Source organism: Gekko japonicus, unplaced genomic scaffold (genome assembly GCF_001447785.1).
Source record: "Gekko japonicus isolate JY-2015 unplaced genomic scaffold, Gekko_japonicus_V1.1 scaffold1441, whole genome shotgun sequence".
Lineage (NCBI taxonomy): Eukaryota > Metazoa > Chordata > Lepidosauria > Squamata > Gekkonidae > Gekko > Gekko japonicus.
The window spans coordinates 427,852-448,065 of record NW_015169217.1 but is presented as its reverse complement, the minus strand read 5'-3'; the positions used below and the strand labels follow the sequence as shown (position 1 = coordinate 448,065).

General features: G+C 38.5%; 1 protein-coding gene across 1 annotated transcript in view; it reads left to right on the top strand.

Moving 5' to 3' along the window:
- Window positions 1-20,214, top strand: part of IPO11 (importin 11) — a 107,682-nt gene that overhangs the window by 1,653 nt on the left and 85,815 nt on the right. The window contains exons 2-5 of the mRNA XM_015416384.1: window positions 11,044-11,187; window positions 14,211-14,311; window positions 17,645-17,717; window positions 18,685-18,888. Of these exons, the coding sequence (XP_015271870.1) occupies window positions 11,050-11,187; window positions 14,211-14,311; window positions 17,645-17,717; window positions 18,685-18,888 (516 nt within the window). The 5' untranslated portion in view covers window positions 11,044-11,049. The remainder of the gene's footprint in view (window positions 1-11,043; window positions 11,188-14,210; window positions 14,312-17,644; window positions 17,718-18,684; window positions 18,889-20,214) is intronic.

Sequence of the window (20,214 nt, the reverse complement as noted above, 5' to 3'; positions counted from 1 at the left end):
GCCCTAATTATATGTTACACTTGCCAAGTCTGTCCCAGTCCTCTCACACTGGTTTTGCACTAGGAGTTCCATGTTGAAATTTAATTCTGAGATGTATGTAGATTTGATTCATATTAGGACTGTGGTATATGGGAAGAGAGTCCCTCCCCTGCCATTTTCTTGACCCAAAACAGCCTGCAGAGCTGCTGTCTGATCTGTTTGGAAACTAAGTTTCCCCAGTGGGACAAATAGTGGCTATCCTGTGGCCATTTCAGGTTGGGAAAAGGGTACAAGGGGAAGGTTTTAGCACACTCTCCTCATACACTTTGGTCTCAATCCAATATCAGACACTCCATATGCCTGAGAGCCCTGATCTGGATGGCCTAGGCGAACTAACTCTTGGAAGCTAAGCTGGGTCAGTTCTGCTTAGTGACTGTCAAGGAAGTCCAGGGTTGCTATGGAGAGGCAAGCAATGAAAAATGACTTCTGTATGTCTCTTGCCTTGAAAACCTCCTGGAGTCACCATAAGTCAGCTCTGACTTGGCAGTACTTCACACACACATGCTTGAGAATTAAATTTTAGCACAACCATTTTCCACTGCCACCTTAGGGTTTTTTTTAAAAAATGGCAATTATTTATTACACAATGCAAGGGCTAAGAGACTCACAGCCAATGCTCCCTCTAAGCTGTGGAGTCTTGTGAGCAAAAATTCTACTTTGTGAGCTACTGACATTAAAGTTGTGAGCAAGTGATTTGGCTACTGCATAAATTAGTTTGCTCTGGAGCCATCCTTCTTGAGCTAAGACAAAAATGTGTGAGCTGGAGGCTAGCTCACAGTAACTCAGCTTAGAGGGAACACTGCTCACAGCTTTCATTAAAAAAGTAAATGTAGAAAGCTGGATAGATTGTTGTAACATTATACTGATACTCAGCTGCTGATTAAAAATAGAACAAAACTGAAAAAGCCCCTGGTGGCAGGGGGAGTGGTTCGTGCTGGGGTGGGGCAGGGGAAATGTAGGGAAACCTGCCATGTTGAAGGCTTCTTGCCACTGTACTGTATCTGCAGCAACAGGGAAACTGCACAAGCCTGTTCTCTTCTGGAGAACACTGCTATGATGTTTCATTAGCTTTGACTATAGAGGAATTGCATGTATTGTGGTTGGTCTGTCTAAATCTAGCTGTATCCATTGGCCCACAGTGAGACTGGTTATGCCAGGATTAGCACATTGCAACTGTGGAGAAGAGTAACTATCTGTCTCTGTGGGAGGGCATCTTTTGGAATTCTGTTGTGGGAGGTGGAGCCAACCACAAAATGGTCACCCCAGGAGGTGGAGGGACACACACACAAATTCCAAATGCAGGAGACAAGAGGAGTAATTTTTCCAAAAATGCTGTGGGAAACAGGAGAGAAAGAATAAAACCAATATTGTGGAGACAGCTGCCTCTGAAACAATGTAATTTTAATCTGCGCAGCCTGTCTCTCCCCTGGCTAGTCAGAAGTCCAGGCACCGTGTTGGGGACCCCGATTTAGTCCATGCTTACTGCTACTGAGTAGCCACATCTTTATTATATTTATAAAATTAAATATATTAATATAAACAGCCAGCCACCAGCTATACATGGAGTCCAGATATGTATACTTTATCCGTTTCAAAGACATGGTGGTTTGCTTCAGTACAAATCGTTCTTGTTGCTACCTTTGCATATTTATTTAGAATAAATGTGTCAAAAAGCAACTTACATGAATTGGTAAGTTTTTACAGGGTCAGTTAAGCTTCAGGAGAGCTTTATTTGACTAAAACCTACATGGCATTATAAACTCAGTCAAAATTGATTAAAAATGTAATCTTTTTGAAAATAGTTTTGTTTCATTAAAAAAAAATACAAATAAGACACTGTATTTTGGTTTTCTCCTTTGTTTTCAGTTGAACATTGTTGTGTTGTTCATAGGTCACGTCCTCCGACTATTTCCTAGTCAGCTTCTTGGAGATTTTCATTCCCTGACACAATTATGCTAAGTTGAACATTTATATTGCCAGGAAGCTTTCCTATAATAATTATTTCTGTAGTATTTGTGGCTATGCTATATTTTTCTTTCCTTTTAAGCAATAAAACGTAGGTTTTTAATTGAGCAGCTTTGTATTAAACTTCTTAGTGTCACATAAGTCTGGATATTTTATTTCTTTGTACGTGCATGAAAGTCATGCTAACATTGACTAGACTTGAAGAAGTATATGGGATTGCAATAGAATGTTGTGTTTGAAAACTCCTCAGGCACTCTGGTGTATGCATGGAGTTCTTTTTTGCGGTTTATAATTTATTTATTTCATTTAGAAAGCCAATAGCATATAGATTTACACAGATTTCATATATACAAACTTCTTGTACAACATGTACTTTTCTTAACAACACAGAGTGACAAATTCTTAAGATTTCATTTCATTTTAACATCTTCCCTTTTTCCCCTTCATTATTTCCATTTTGGACCAATATATCTTTCTAGGAATTATTACATTCCCTCTTAACTGCGTTGTATATCTTTCATAATTGTACAAATACCACCTCATACCTCATAAACAATTTTCTGCAATCCATATATGGGCTTTAATTTATAATTTTATGGATAATTTGCCCTCTCTTTTTTAATTTTTATATATAATTTCCTATTTTCCCCACCTTTTCAACACTATATTATTTCCTTAATTTTCTACTAGGATATACATTATTCTGGTTCCTTATAGAATATCTTTTCCATTACACACAATCAAGGCTTCTCTAGCTTAGCTCACTCTACATCTAAAGTACCACTCTTTTAACACAATTAAATTTTGTAAACCAAACATCAACAAATCAGACATTATTACCCTCAACCAACAAATACCATCACTCCATCCATTCAAGACATCCTTTCACATGATTCCCCTATATCCACTAACACCAATACTTTTATGTTCATAATTAAATACATTAAATCACTTTTCTCAATTTTTCTCATAGTTATCACATGTTTAGCACTTTATCCAAACCCAACCCTTTCCCCATTAAGTCATCATAATTTATCATAAATACATTTCATCTAAATTTAATTTAATTAATCTTGGGTTTTAAATATTTCAATTTTAAAACATTAATCTTAAAATCTTCTTATCAATTTAATTTTTCCGTTTATAATCTACCATGATCTGTACTATTCAAAAATCATTCTGCTAGCCATTCAATTAATTCATTTTTACCATATCCCAATATATTTACTCCACTGCTCTATCATTCCTCATCCACTACTAACATCCTCATCCAATACTAACCTCCATTATTAAAGAGGAGAAAATGAAAATACAGTTACTGGTACAATAATTCATTGGTCAATAAATTTTGGTCAATTCCCTTTGGTCTTATAATTGTAACTAAGCTTTTCCCTCATATAACTTATTGTTTCTTTTAAACATTTGCAATCTGCTTATCTGCCTCAACTTATCTCTATGCCTGCGCCCTTTAATCAATCTTTGCCTTCCATCTTTTCCCCCCTCAATCACTAGTCCCTCCATATTCCAAAATCTACTTTCCTTTTTAAATTTCCAAGCCCTCCGTTTTCCTCTTCTGGGTCTTCTTTTATTCTTCTTCTGTACAGGACTGAAGTCTTGTCCATAGTCTTTTAATAATCCAGATTTGAAGTCACTGAGATATTCCACAGTACCTATTGTGTCCCTTGGCAGACTTTTAGAATCTACACCGTCACTCAGCTTCTCTTTTTTCTTGCAATCGCTGCTCTTCAATTGCACCTCTTCTGGTTCTTTTAATTCTTTTAATTCTTTCTTTCCTGCACATTGTTCGTGCGTTTCTGTCTGTGTCATAAATTCCTTCCTTATTTGAGCACATGCTTTTTTGCAGCCTTCTTTGCAGCCTCTTATCACGGCCTCCTCTATAGCTTTAAGGAACTGTTCCCAATCCGTCTCGGCCGTTTCCGCCTCTTTATCATGTTCCTCTCCATTACCAATTATATTCTCCGTATGCATGGAGTTCTTGAGTAGAGTAGACATTTTCATTCATATTGATAGCATTTTAGGGAGAATAGTGTATGTGTACTTCCCTTTGGAGTACATACATGATAGTCTCCCCAGCACTGCAAAGAATACTGAGCCCTTGCATCAAAAGGAGTTTGGGATATGCTTTGGAGGAGTTTCTGTATGGACAAGTTGTCTGTTGATTGAGATACCTTTGCCTGGAAAGAGGGGTCAAATTCTCCCACATAATGGGAATTTTTTTGGATAAAACTTTGTTTTTAATTTTCTACAGCTCCATACTCTGTGTATTTTCAACTTCAATGAAATAAGTTACCCTGTAGTCTTTTATGCCCCTAACACTTTCAAAAAATTAATTGCAGTGTCATCCCCATCCCAGCTGCATTGAAAGGATACTGAAATCGACACATAAGGTGAAATTAACACATTTTCTTATGTTTCTCCTTGCTGTTTTCCTGTTTCTTTACTGATAAAGGAAAATACCTAATAAGAATTCATTTAATGGAACCCTCAAAGATTTTATGTCTATAGCCAGCTTTGGAGTACAATTGATCCCCATGCCAGCCAATATATTTGTTGTTTGGGCAAATATTTAAAGGTATAGATGCCAAACTATCCCATGGCCTGGTTATGTTGGTACTTTTGCATTTTCAAATATGGTATAAAATTCCGTGAGGTTCAGTATAGTGAGTTGCCTTTAATTTCATTAATTATTAAAACAAAATAAATCTGGATCCTGTCCTTACTATCCAGCAATTCAATTTAAAGCATTTATTTCATAAATAATTGTGTTTATCCAGGCAGTAATAATTCCCACTTAACTTTGTAAAAAGAACTTAAGTAGTTATACATCTTATGTAAATTTATTGCTAGCCTCTTTAAACAAAATTGGAAAAGGGGAGACTGCATTTTAAAACAAACAAAAACTTAATCTAGTAGTATATTTAACTGTCTCAAACAAGGCTATTGTCAACTGTCTTTTAGGATGTGAAAAAAGAATATAGGACTCGTATCTTTGATAGGACAGTATTAAATAGCTGTATATCACATACCAATAAATAGACAAAACTGTTTCTTTCTATCATACTTAATTTCTAATTCTGATTTAAAGGGAGAACATTAACTTTATCTTGCTAATTTAGATGTCACATGAAATTGTGATTAGCACTAAAAAAGTATTTGGAAGGGGGAGGAGAGTGTGACAGAAGTTCTTTGCGGCCATACTGGTTCAAAATCAAACCTAAAATACAAACCGCAATCCATGCAATACCTTTTATTAGGACTAGGTACAATGTCATAAAACAGTGTGCAAGCTTTCAAGTTCCCCAGAATTCTTCTTGTTCAGTTTTGGGCACCACAATTTAAGAAGGATATAGACAAGGGGAGGGCAAGGAAGATGGTGACCTGGAGACCAGGTCCTATGAGGAAAGGCTGAAGGAACTGGGTATATTTAACCTGGAGAGGAGACGACTGAGAGGGGATATGATAACTATCTTCAAGTAATTGAAGGGCTGTCACATAGAGGATTGTGTGGAGGTCTTTTCTGTTGCCGCAGAAGCAACAGAACCAAAGGGTTGAAATTAAATCAGAAGAGTTTTTCGCTAAACATTAGGAAGAACTTCCTGATGGTTAGAGTGGTTCCTCAGTGGAACAGGCTTCCTCGGGAGGTGGTGGGCTCTCCTTCTTTGGAGGTTTTCAAACAGAGGCTAGATGGCCATCTGACAGCAATGCTGATTCTGTGAACTTAGGTAGATCATGTGATGGAGGGCAGAAAGGGTTGCATCAGTGCTTAGTTCTTGTGGCCCTTTCTTACACGCCCTGGGAAATGCTGATTGCCACTTTAGGAGTCAGGAAGCAATTTTTCTTCAGGCCAGTTTGGCTGGAGATCCTGGAGGTTTTTTGTCTCCTTCTGGGCATGGAACAGCAGTTACTGGGTGTGTGTGGGGAGGAGGTATTTGTGAATTTCCTGCATTGTGCAGGGGGTTGGACTAGATGAACCTGGAAGCCCCTTCCAACTCTATGATTCTATGTTACACATTTTTTAAAAAAAGAGGTGGGAGAGAAAAGGAGATGTTCCAGGCCATGATTATAAAGGCGTTTTCTTGCCAGCATCTCTGTGCTCAGTGCCAGTGGCAAAAAGATTTATATTGGAGCCTTTGGTACCAATCTGTACCTTAGTTCCTCTGAGCAAGGAAAAAAGCCCTTAAAACAAACGGTGCCTTTCCACTGGAATTACAAAAGGCCAGCAGTCTTCCTAGTATTCCCTCAGACACCAAATGAGATTCACGGATCCTTTCTAGGCTGAGAGTAAAGGAATTATTTGATCATTAATGTGTTAACAATTATGGAGATAAATTTAGGTGATGCACAAAGTGTAAAGTCAGATAAAGCCACATTGGGTAGTTTTATTTTGTGTTATGGGTCAGTTCCCATAGGCACATTCTTTTGCTTCCAGTCCTTCATACCATGGTTCAGAATCATCTAAAGATGATGAAAATAGGTAATAAAATATGAATTTATATGATGAATAAAACCAGATTATTTTATAAAATTTTAACTGCTTTAGAAGCTGATTGTGTACAGAAAGAAACCTCTAGACATTTAGAAGCTGATTGTGTACAGAAAGAAACCTCTAGACATTTGAGAGGACTTGCAAGATTTTTTTCCTGTTATTGCATATATTGAAATGTTTTCTATTATGTACGTTGCAAGCTTGATAAAGCAGGTTTGTTTACTGCCTAATTTTATTTTTAATTAAACCAAAAATTACTTTCTCTTTAATATGACAAAGTTATATTTAAGCAATCATGCTAATGAAACATTGGGCTTCTATTGTGTTTGTTTTGCTTTCTTAATCAGATAACACAATCATTATAATTCACACTTAAAAGGGAAAGACTTTTGAGAACAAATTTATGTTTTGTAGAAAATTACTAATTAGAGTTCTCTGTTCTGCCAAACTGCTTCTTGTACATTGGAGCAGATGCCTAATGAATACAAATATGCCTGGAAAATTCTGTATTCTCTGTGTCTAATGCTAAAGTTCCACAGTCCAGATTTTAAACATGTATAAAATCTGTAGAGAAATTGTTTAAATAAAAGAAATCTATTCCTTTTAAAAAATTGGAATAGGAAAGCAAATAAAAACACGATATCTTTAAAACCCTTGCATTAGCCTATGTTGTTTGTGGTTGAAATAGCAGCCATTCATTCATGTTTGGCTCTGTGTACCATGCATTAGAGGAGGGCTGTTTGATGATACAACCTTGCAGGAGATGGTACATTTTTAAAAAGCTGGATATATGAAAAGCTCTTGCAGCACGTTGTTGTCATGTAGTTTTATGCTTTAAATTCTTACTGTATATTAAACTCTTGCGTGCTGTAGTCCCATATTGTTAGCTACCTGGGGAGTTTCTTATGAGACATGAAGGAGATATAAACAAATGTAACATTAGATCACAGGCTTGTTTTGTCTCTGAAAGATTCAGAATACTGGTTAGCAATCAGTTTTCTTAGAGGGCCAAAAACAGATGAGAGACAATGCTTCAACCCATACATCCCATGTTTTCTGCACCTCTTTAGAAGAACTAGATAAGATCTCTGTGGGAGTCAAATGTAGTGTAGAGGCTTCCAGTCGTTAACTGCCTAATGTAAAACCACACACTTTTTGTTGTCTTTGCAAAATGTTACCTATTTTTTAATTGGCCTGGTCTCTTACTCCAAGTGCTTAGAGTTCTTTTTCATTCTAGATTAACAAGTACATGATAAGGGTTTAGTAGATACTCTGATGTACTGTGTCTGATGAACCAGTGTGGCAGTTTTGGTCATATCACCAGTGCTTTCTGTCTCACTTTTCTAGTAGTAGGGGTCGTGGCCACACTTCCAAGTGCTGCCCTCATTTTATGGAGCACGTCTTTGAACATTTGAGAGCAGCCTCCTTGTTGATGACTTGCAAGAGAGGCTTTGAGCTTAAACTTTTTAGAAGGAGGTTTGGGGACTCATGGAGGGGCAGCAGTAGGTATTCTTTTAGACTGAAAACTGTTTTATAAATTCTGTGGCTGGCTTCTAGCTTTTGTTTCTTTAATTCTGTGTTGTTAACCACTTTGGGTCCCAGATTTGTGGGAGAAAAGTTGACTCTTGTTTATTTTACATAAATAAATACATCCACTTTTGTTGCCTCATATGATCAGATTATGTGTGCATCCTAGACACATGTCTGAGAGAATATGGCCTCTTTCTCTAATCCCACACCAAAAGAGCCCCATGTGAGCAAATTGCCTTCCTCCTACCCTTCATTTACTCCTTGCCTTGGGAGCTGCTAGCTTAGGCTTCAGCATTGTCCAAAACAAATGAATACCAGTTATTTGAAAAAGGCTCCCACACCAGTAATAAGTTATCTTTAATTAAGAGGGAGAAAAGCCATTCAGAAGGAGCACTAGACCCAGATAAAGTGAAGATCATGATTTTTTAAAATGGGAAATAGTATAATTGTACATGCAGGGAGATTAGTGAATCTTAATCAGTCAAAAATACCAAGTACAAGTTTGGTAGCTGTGTAAATCTGTCTGTAGCAATAGAAAATAGCAAAAACCCAGTAGCATCTTAAAAACTAACAAAATTTGTGGCAGGGTATGAGTTTTCGTGAGGCACTGCTCACTTTTTCAGATCACTTCTTCGAGTATCTGAAGAAGTGAGCAGTGACTCACAAAAGCTCATACTCTGCCACAAATTTTGTTAGTCTTTAAGGTACTGCTAGACTGTTGCTCTTTTCTACTAATCCCGGGTACATTATACTAGTTGTTGTTGTTGTTCAGTCGTACAGTCGAGTCTGACCAAGTGATCACTAAAGAGCAAGTTATGGTATGCACTCAAATATGTTACCCCCATCAGGCCGGGAAGGAGAGGCCAAAATGAGAGAAAGTGTTTTATAGCCACCGGTCTCAGAGGCCCAGATGTTCAGGCAACAAGTAAATCCAGATGGGGACGGAGCTATAGATATTGCATACCAAAGGACCTCTACAGATATACAAACACAAGTTGTTTGGAGCCAGCTTGAAACTAACCCATAAACTAAACTATATAGGACAAAAGATTTGTTTTCTGTATGTGCATAGGAAAAGGGGAGGGATCGGAGGAAGGTGATTGGTTTCTGTCCTAACTCCTGACTGCACAAAAGGGAGAGAAGGTGGTCTTGGGTCCTGGGAGGTTTCCAGGCAGGAAACAAATGTTTTCTGGGGCAGGTTGAGCCTGAGCAAAGTAATGGGTTTGGTGGGCAGTTCTGATCAACTTATCTAAAGAAAAGAAATGAAACTAATGAATTTAACCCAAGTATGGGCCTGGATCCTATGATTAGGTAATGGAAACATTTAATTTCAGAAGGGTGTGCTAGTGGCTAGAAGGGTGTGCTAGTGGCTAAAGGCATGCTGATTGTAAGAGACCTTGATTATTGAGCTGAATGCCAGGGATGAGAGTTGAGAGGGCTTTTCCAGCAACTTCCTGGGATTCCTGTTCAGTTCCAGGCAGCGTGATTGAATCAGCTGTGATTCAGCTTCCTCTGCTAATGCTTTGCCTTTTGTTCTGTCCGGTCAGAGGTTTGTTTGTTCTAATGTATGTCTCAGCACTAACATGGAAGCAACGTGAACATAAGGGGACCAGTTGATGAGCAGACCTGTAACACACAAGCTGTTTCCTCTTTTTCCCTCCCGTGTGCACATGGTAAAAGCAGACTTCTTGGTATAGGCCTTTGCCTTCCAGACATATGTTATGGGGTAAAAATAGTTTTATTTTGCACCTCTTACTACAATAAAGGTTGAAGCTGCCTTTACTTGGATTATATTTTGATTATTACATTCTTTTCCAAAGTCTGGACACCATTGTTACATTTATTATTAATGTTCAGAATATTTAAATGTTATAGAGTGGTGCTATTAAATCGTCAGTACCAGTTAGTCTGCAGATACCCCACGAAAGTGACTGTTTCATAAATGTTGTGTTCGTTTGCTTGCCCACACATATCAGTTTTAGTCATTTTTGCACTAATTAGCTGAAAGAAGAAGAGCCAACTCTTTTTCAAAACCTTCCCTGCCTGATTTGCCAGGAAGTTATTTTAAATTTATTTATTTGTCTGATTTATATCCTGCCGTCCCTGCAAGCGGGCTCAGGGCGGCTCACATCAGTCTCAATATGATGCAAGTAAAAACAACTCTAACATAACAATTTAAAAAAGAATGGAATCACGTAAACAAATAGAATCAGATGTCAATTTTGATGTCATCAGATCAGTTAAGATACAACAGTGGGTACCCCGATGTCTATTTGGATCCAGGCCACTGGTGAGGGATTGGCCAGAAAAGGGCAGGACTGTTGCAGTGACTGGGTGAATAAGCTGTTTGCCTGACTAATATTTACAAATATTTATAATTATAAATAAGTTTCATTTTGGCTATAAAAACAGAGTTGCCAAATCCAGTTTGGGAAATTCCTGGAAATTTGGGACAGTGCCTGGGCAGGGTGGAATTTTCTGGGAGCTATGTGGGGATCTGATGCCATAGATCCTGCTCTCTTCTCTAGGGGAACTGATTTATCTGGGCATTAATTGTAATTTGGTGGAGAACTGCAGGTCCTACCCTGAGGTTTGTAACCCTAATTCATTATGGCTGTTTTTGGATTAATGTCTCCCACAGACTTCTCAGTTATGGAGGGGGGAGCGATATACAGAGTGGGTTGTATTTTTGCATGGTTTCCGTTCTGGCAGCAGTGTCCTCTATCTAGCAAAGTTTAGTTCTTGGAGACTTCTTGCATGACCTTTTGTTCATCAGTCTTTCTGTAGCATGTTGTCATATTGATCAAACAGAGGCAATAATATATGAGTTGTTTATTACAGTGAGTAAGGTATTTTTCCCCTGCTGTGTTCTGAAGTGGAAATCACCTTAACATCTGAAATTCAGACTTTAAGTTGGCTAAGTTGCCAGACGTGTCTTATAGGCTAGCCTACATAATGTATATCTTTATGCTAATACTTTTCTCTGCAAATATCTTTGTCAGATTTTCATGGATCTTAATAGTGCCAGTAGCATTGTACTTCGGGTCTTGACTCAAGCCACCAGTCAAGATACTGCTGTGCTGAAACCAGCTGAGGAACAACTGAAACAGTGGGAGACACAACCAGGTTTCTATTCAGTATTGTTGGTAAGCTACTGCAGTGAGATGCAGTTGTTTTTCTCAAGTCTTTTTAGCATTACTTTTTCATATTCACTGTCTTTCTAGAATGAACAACAATGTACTAATTGCTCAGCTCTGTGAATGGATGTTCTAAAAAGATAAAGATTATCTTCACTGATAATTATCTTCACTTCACTGTGATGTGTTGTAGCGATTTTCAACAATGCTTGAGTAGACCTTATTCTGGAGTAGATACCTTATTAGAAAGGAACATGTTTTCTGTTGCAGTGATTCTCTTATGCATAGTGATTTAGAAACATAAGTGTCATGTTTTCTTGCATTTTATTTTTGTGACCAGTAGATTTGGAAATGCGTGTTAACTGACAGGATTAAAGCCTCATTCCTGTAATAGAGCATATTCCCTTCCAACCCCCAGGAAAAAAACCCAACAACCTCTCTCTAGAGGAATAAATGAAGTGCTTTGCTGAGCGAACTTTCAGTTTAGGTTCCTAGAATCATTAAGATTGGTGGTATGGATGTGACTTGTCCAATTTTAGTATATGTGCTGTCTTAACTAGAACTGAGACTGAATCCTTAACCGCATAGGATTTTTGGATAGATACCCTTAAAGGACAGCTGTACATCACTAAACAGATATGCATGTTGAGTTGCAGCCATTGTTTTGTGCTAGATACACTATGATAATGCCTGTCTGTGGAATGGGTAGGGTGAGAAAAGCTTCCTCTGTCCTTGTAAGGTCTGAGAATGCTTTTGGGATGAGCAGGGCAGATTGGTGCTGCCATCTTCTTCCTCTTTTCTACTCTGTATGGCAACATCTCCTTTCCTTGTCTTCCTGGACTGGTTCTAATCTGCTTAGACTCTTACATAGGCCTTGAGTCTGTGAAGAGTGGGAATGGGACCAAGAGGCAACGGGGTTTGTTTCTGTGTCAGATACTTTGGCCTCATTCATTCACTGGTGGGGATTTCAAAATAGCTTATGTTCAGTTTGAAAATAGTATATTATCAATTCCCCTTTGAAACTCAGAACATGCCTGTTTCATCGTAGTCGCCAGCTGTGAGCAAGCTAGTACAGATGTGGGAAGAATGGGCTTTGTGAATTTTGTCTTTACACGCTTGAAACAAGCTCTGCACCAGCTCAAAAGTGCCAGTGCAGTGTGTTGCATCATCTTCCCTAAATGTTTAAATGTTATTTCATGTTTCAAAGGACTTGCAGAAAGCTAGCAGATCAGGGGATATGCTTTTCTTTTACTCTTTTATCCTTGCCATAGTAATTTAAAGGAAGGAATTGGATTTTAATTGGAATTAAATAACAAAGTTGGAGTCTGTTTGCTTTAGATCCGAAGAACTGGAAATGTTTTTCTAGCTATTCCAATTCAGAAGAATGGCCCCAAGGGCTGTTTATGCTAATTCATTTAATTGAATGAGAATCTGAAATGGACCACAATTTATAATGAAAAGGAGTTTCAGTAGATGTTTTATTGATGTGCTTAAACTGATGACATGTAATATCAATACAGTATGAATTTGTATAAAGGATAAAAATTAGAATAATGCCATCCATCGTTTGTACAGTGTATACGAATACTAATGCCAGAACTTTCACTATTCTTAACTGAATTCATTTTCTGTAGGTAGGTTGAGGAACTGGTTAACAGTGATTTCACTAGGCTTGGTTTCTTCTAGTTGCTGAGCATTGTGAGAACTAAAATATATAATTGGGGGGGGGACTATCTAGAAGATAGTGTAAATCAGATATAATATGGATTATGATTTCTTATATAGAATTATATCTTTGATTTTGCAATTGACAAGAAGGTATGTTCTTTTGAGAAATCACCCTAGGACATTGCTCGAATACTTTTTCTTCAATCTCACAAGCACTGCTGCTGTGCATCGCTCTGTATTTGTTTAACAGAGCTTACTCATTTATTTATATAATGACCGGTTTTACTACTTTCAATATGCAGGCCATTTGTATTTAATTTTTTACACAGAAGGTCCATGGTGGTTCTGACTAATCATTGTGAAATTGCTTGCATCTGTCCTGTCTGCCATATTTGATAGAATTTTTTTTGTGGCCTGTGTTTATGTTGCATGTTGTAGGGAGATCCATAATCAGATCTACAGGCATATTTTTAAATGTTAAAAAGTCACCCAGGGGGTGGGGTGGATCAGGGCCATAGCGCCTGCATGGGGTTAACCCTTTCACCTTCCACATTGCTTTTCCCACAGAAATACATGTGCATGCACACACATTCATACCCAATCACGTTGCTGTTAATTACGCTAGGGGTAAAGACATGCACAGTTTATCCAGATAATCTAGTTTTAGAACTCAGGATGCTAAATGGTCCCCCCACACACACCTTTTTATTCTTGCAGCTGTTGTATCATGTGGAAAGCATGAGGAAGGAAGAAAGGAAAAGTTATTTCAGGCCATGTTGAAAGAGCCAAAAACCTGCAGTTTGTAGCTTTCTCAAACTGGAGATCTGAAAGTGTTGCAGAATTTATTAGGTGACATGTTGATGGGTGAAAGATGGATTCCAAGATGCCCCAAAGGCTCCTGGGATGAAGAAGCAAAAAAGCAGAGACTCTTCCATTGAAATATAGAAGCTAGCAGTTCACCAGAATGTTCCCCAGCACTGTCCAGAACACTCTAATCTCTCTAAAGCTGAGGGCAACAGAAAAATGTGGTATTTATTATATTCCTGGTGATGAATACTGGTGCACCTAAATGTTGAGTAGAGCTTTCCCCACAACTGTCCCACCTCCACACCTCTGTGAGGACCTCTCCCCTCAAAGTGGTGATTGGTGGTTCTTATTATGCAAAAGACACAACGGCTCTATATATTGATTTTTCTTAAAGCTGTATTTGTTTCCGTTAAATCCAACTGGAATTATATAGATTTTTTAATCTCCCTTGTGCTATTCTTCACTGTTGACACATGATATAGTGAAGTAATGTGATATCTATATATGTCTCTTTATATAGATAAAGAAGTGTGTTGAATTCTATACTTTCCTTACAGAATATTGTCACAAATCATGCCTTGGATGTGAATGTGCGGTGGTTAGCGGTGCTTTATTTCAAAAATGGAATTGACCGGTATTGGAGACGAGTGGCACCACAGTAAGGAAGGAATTTTCTATCTCTTGTTTGCAGTAGCGTGTTTTATAGGCTTTTGGTGATCTGCAAAATACTAATTTTCTGACAAGTAGTGTGGAAAGAGTATCTTAAAGGAAAATACATGAAGGCCACCCACAAGAACTTGTTGGTGGTGGAGCAGGAATTCCATCGCCTCTCCCTGCTGGCCCTTGTTTCCTCCTTCCTCTTGTGCCAGTTTGGTGTAGTGGTTAAGTGCGCAGACTCTAATCTGGGAGAACCGGGTTTGATTTCCTACTCCACTTGCACCTGGCTGGATGACCTTGGGCAAGCCATAATTCTGGCACAGCTGTTCTTGAAAAAGAGCAGTTTGTCAGAGCTCTCTCAGCCACGCCTACCTCACAGGGTGTCTGTTGTGGGGAGGGGAAGGGAAAGGAGTTTGTAAGCCGCTCTGAGACACCTTTGGGTAGTGAAGGGCGGGGTATAAATCCAAACTCTTCTCTTCTTGATCTCATGGAGGAGAGCTGGGCATGCATTCAGCTCCAAGTCTCCCCTAATTAGCTGGCCAGTGATGGTTTTTGTAGGGGGGAGTTAAGGGCTGAAGGCTGGACCTAGAAGCAGCTGCATGGTAGGGAGGAGGGTAGATGTCTAGGAGCAGAAAGTACACGCAACTGTTTTTCTGCTCTAAGCTTCCTTCTCACGCATATGCACGCAAATTACTGCCATTAAGCTAATGGGAGGGCACATCTTCCACTAGATTCTTGGGTCCTTGCTTGCCTTCTTTCGTTTCACCAGTGGCAATGACCACCTTCGCCACTGCCTTCTTATCCCCCTCCTGGCAACTGTTGCCAATCTCTTACCCCTCCAGCCCTGGCATTGCCCCCAAGACAGCAGCTATAACATGTAGACAATCACCAATTAGCTCTCTATATCACGTGGAGCGTACCTGTGCCATGCTTTTTTTTTACCATGTCTGTAACTGTGGGAGTTCTGTGAATGGTGGTCCCCTTGCTTTTTGTTTCTTTAAAAAGCTGGCACAACGGGGGCCTGATTTTGATCAGCACTGTGGCACGAGTGATTAGATTTTAACCACCCCCCCCCCGCTGTTTTCCTGACCTGAATGGTACTTACTGAGCTACCATTTCTTGTTATATTTTCCCAGCAGCACGAATACTATCTCTGCAGGGTTGTTTCAAGTAAAAGAAAAACAGTGTCTCTGAGTGGGAAAGACTTAACGTCCCTCCACTGTGCCATGGTTCTGACCTGCACACCTTCATATGAGAAACACTGTTGTGGGGGACATTTCTGCCAGAGGTGGGATGGGGTGGGTGTTGCCTTGATCATTAGTCATTCTTATCAGCTAGGTTATTTTTGTGTCTTTCAACAGTAGTAGAATTTCTATTTCATGGCTTAGTGACAATTTATTAACTTTTCCTGTTTACATTTATACACGTTTTATGTGCCACTTTCCATAAGTTTCTTACAGCTTAAAGGTGGCAAATTTCATAGGATAAAATCTGAATTATTTCACACCATATATTGCAATGTAATGCATTTTTGGATTCATGTTTTATTAACACATTTCTAAAATGCCTGTGTAGTCAATACACCAACTGAAGTGAACTCAGCAAGCTTTTCTGAAATGGAACATTTGTTCAGTTATTCAAATGAGTCTATTATCTGTTCTGCAGCTTTGTTGGTACATATGTTTGTTAATAATAGTTAATGTTTACATAGCTAATTTCACGTGGTTAAGTGAATAAATTAATAATCAACATAAAGCTATTAACATCATTAAATGGAGCAACTCATCATTAACATTCAGTGCTAAAGAGAAGTTTCTAAATCATGAATGATTTCCTGAAAGTGCAATTGTGGGGGAGGAAAGTGTGTGATTACTTCAACCATCCAGTAGGTGTCAGTATTGCATAACAGGAACAGGTTGGTCTTTTTCATTTCTTATATCTAAACCTTCCTTTCTAAAGTGTTTTTGAAATCAATATACTCTGAATGTTCCTTTAACATGTATTCATCTTTTGCCATTCTTCATCATGTTATGCATTTTTTCAGACAGCAAAATGGTTCAAATTCCTAACAAGGGCCCAAATCCTTATAGTTCTTCAACAAATGTATTTAGACATTTTGAAGAGTTTTTGCTAATACTAATATTTATTTATTGTTTATTGTCTTTACTGTTTTTGCAACCGGAGTCATAAACAGCAAAATACTTATATTTAAGATTACCTTGACTTGTACTTATATTCATAAATTGCTTACAAGCTCTGGCATCTTCCAGAGAAGCACGAAGGAAGATCTAAATAGAGTAGAGCTTTCTCTTTTTCTACTATGACCTGTGTGCTTGCTTCCATATTGCTAGCTGCTTTTAAAATTACCATACAAGGTTTAGTGGGCACAGCTGTTGCCTGGAAGAGAAGCATATAGGGTCATACTCTTACCTGTACCCTTTGAACAAATCACCTTTTTATTAGTTTCGCTGCTCTTATAGATAATTGTAAAACTTCCCAGCCAGCTTTTCTTTGCAGACATAAATGTACCAGGCAAACTAAACCTCAGGCATTCTTTCTTTAGTGTATAATCTCCCCGCGTGTCACACACCTGTTTCTAGCGTTTCAGTCTGTACTTAATTCCCGGAGTTTATGCTGTTAACCTTACAACTAAGTCAAATGCAACATTTGTTCTTCTACTGACATTTTGTGTGGCAGCAAAATTGTTGAATCTATATGTAGTGTCCAAGTAAAGCAGGCACACTTGTTATTGGTCACATTTCTAGCCTGCTATTTTCCCAGATAACTTAGGATAGCATACATGGTGCTCATCCCGTGAAGCTGGGTAGGCTGAGAGAAAGTGACTGGTCCAAAGTCACTCAGTGAACTTTGTAGCTGAGTGGGGATTTGAGCACAGGTACTATTGGGCTAAATTCAGTATAATCCATTATATCACAGTGGTATCATAACTTGATTTAATAAGGTTGAGTCATTTTCTGAAAGGGCTAAGTTCACAAAATATGTAGAAGTTATAAAAATTCTAAGAATTCTAAGAAAAGAAAACTTTAGTGAACTACCATTATTGGTCTGATGCTTCAGCTCCAATCCTAAGAACACTTTCCTGAGAGTAAGCCCCAATGACTAAAATGAGAGTTATATCTGAGTAGACCTGCATAGTACATCACCATTTTACGGTCACCTGCATGATTTCCCCTCTAGTTGAATGTTGCCAGGAAATAGTCCTGCCAAGCCCAGAAAGCTCTCAGGTCTTAGGTTTTAGGAAATGAAAAGTTTGTACTTTTGTGGATTTTTTATGATTGTCTTTACTCATTAATATATGTTTGTGTTTAACCAGCGCTCTTTCTGAAGAGGAGAAATCTACATTGCGTGCAGGGCTTATTGCAAACTTCAATGAGCCAGTAAATCAGGTTAGTAATGATATAAAAAGGTTAATAATTCTCTTCCAAAGAATGTGTACCTTTCAATTTCCTTAAATTCATAATGGAATGGATCTTACTCTTGGGGGGAAATTATACATTTAAAGAAATATTTCATGGTTGCTCATGTAAGCAAAATATTCATGATAGCTCACTTGTACCAACAGTAATTGTGCATCTGGAGATTCTTTTAGCAAATTGCTTTTGCTTTTCCTTTCTTAAATTTTCAATAGACTTTCATGCAAGAAAAATCCGTAGAGATTTGCAAGGAAGATCCAGACTGCTGTATCAAATTCATGACAATATCTGAGAACATGGTTGTGCAGGGTGCATGCATAGGGAGGATAAACTGTTAGCAGTACATTTTTAAAAGCAAAGTTACAACCTTCTAAGCTCAGTGACTTCAGTGAATTTAGAATGGTATAACTGTTGAGGGTTACACTGTGAATTCCAGGGAAGTTCTTTGTTCTTACAGCATAATTTTTGAGTGGATTCATCTGCTTAACTTTGTTAAGATGTTAGTTGGTATTCCAACAGGCATGTGAGGCTGTTAAAACAGAAATCAGTGGGTTTAATCATTAACTCTGTTTTAGATTATGGGCATGACCTTGAAATATATGCCTGCTGTCTTAACTCTCGGTGTTACTTTTAGGTGCCCTGACCTGGATGGCCCAGGCTAGCCTGATCTTGTCAGATCTCAAAAGTTAAGCAGGGTCGGCCTTGACTAGTATTTGGAAAGGTGACCTCCAAGGAATACCAGGGTCTTCACGTAGGAGCAGGGACTGGCAAACCACCTCTGAAACATCTCTCGTCTAGAAAAAAGTGTGGCTCACCTCCTAGTGGTGAATAACACTAAAAGTGCTAGAAATTCTGCCTGCCAGACAATCTTAGGATCTCCTGGCTATGCTACACACAAGGCCATACAATAACTGTTAATTACCTTTGGTTGTCTTTATAGATTGCGACACAGATTTCTGTCCTGATAGCAAAAGTTGCTCGGCTAGATTGCCCTAGGCAGTGGCCGGAACTCATTCCCACCCTTGTAGAATCTGTTAAAATTCAGGACGATCTTCGCCAACACAGAGCTTTGCTTACCTTCTATCATGTTACAAAGACTTTGGCATCAAAACGGCTTGCTGCAGACAGAAAACTTTTCTATGATGTAAGTATCACTTTCAGTGAAACACCATTTAGTCCAAATTAATATCTTGCGTCAGGAGTGAAGTTTTGGTATTTCTGTCTTCCTCCATTTAGACCAGGGTGGTTAAGGACAGCACTGAAAACGTGGAATGCTGCTTGTCCCAGTGAGGTTTCTTTTTGAGAGCATTTTTATTTATCCTTTACTGTGATTTACTGTGGTGATGCGCTCCTTTGCAATGCAGGTTCAGTAAACCCCGTGCATATGACCCAGAACAGCTGTAATATTTCCTGATCTCTTAACCATGAGTAAAAGACTGGGCATGCACCATGGCCTTGTGTGCCCCCATCCTCCTCCCTTCCCAGAAAATTCCTCCATCACTTCCCCATTCAGCATTATACATAACATAGCATTTTGTTTGCAGGCAGATTGATGCTAACAATGGCTAGCTTGTTTGAACCTTGTTCCAGACTCCAGTTTAAAGGTAATGCTGATTAACTTTAAAGTCTCTGCTGGTTGCTGAACAAGGAATTGAGGGGAAATCTCTTGAGCATTCAGGGCACCCCTAAATTTGACCTATGGAAGGTCAGTGTCAGGTCAGATGTGCTTAGATTTTATTTATTCTGTGTAGTGGAACTCACGTTTTTATTTTATATGTTCTGGGCTGAGAATGGTAAATTCTAGTTTGTACTTTACACTGTGTACCAGGAGTCCCAAAAATTCTTTAATCTCCCAAAATTCTTTAAGTTTGGAACTGTGGTTTGCAGAATAAGAACAAAACAGAGCTTGCATGTTCAGATGCCATAAACCTGAAAATAATTCTCCCCCATACCTAGGTGTAAGAGGGAAGGTGTCACAGGTAACATGTGAGTGAGTCCTGTTATACTTGAGAAATCATAGATTTTTACCCCCCTATTTGGAACATGGACTAAAGTTTGGTCTCTGCCCTGTGAGCCACATTGGCATTTTTGTTTTGGAGAGCAAAGAGCAAATCATGGTGAAGAAAGGAAGGATGAGGAAGTACTTGAGCCCAAAATATGGTCTGTGACTCATAGTTTCACATCCTAGTTTGCAACCTGTTCTCAACTACAGTATAGGAATTTTGGTGCAGCATAACAAGAAGTAATCTTCATTAGGTCTTACTAAATCAAGTGAATTTTTTATCCGCTCTGTTTTATCTCCATGTCCATAGCACATATTTTATTACATGTTGCCAGTTTAAATGCAGACATCATGCTAACAATACTCTTTGTAACAGCTTTTTGTTGTTTTAAAAATTTCTCTAAAAATCTCTAACACCATGCAAGAAGTTTTTGTTCTAATGAACATAATGTAAGAAAGCCCTTTCCC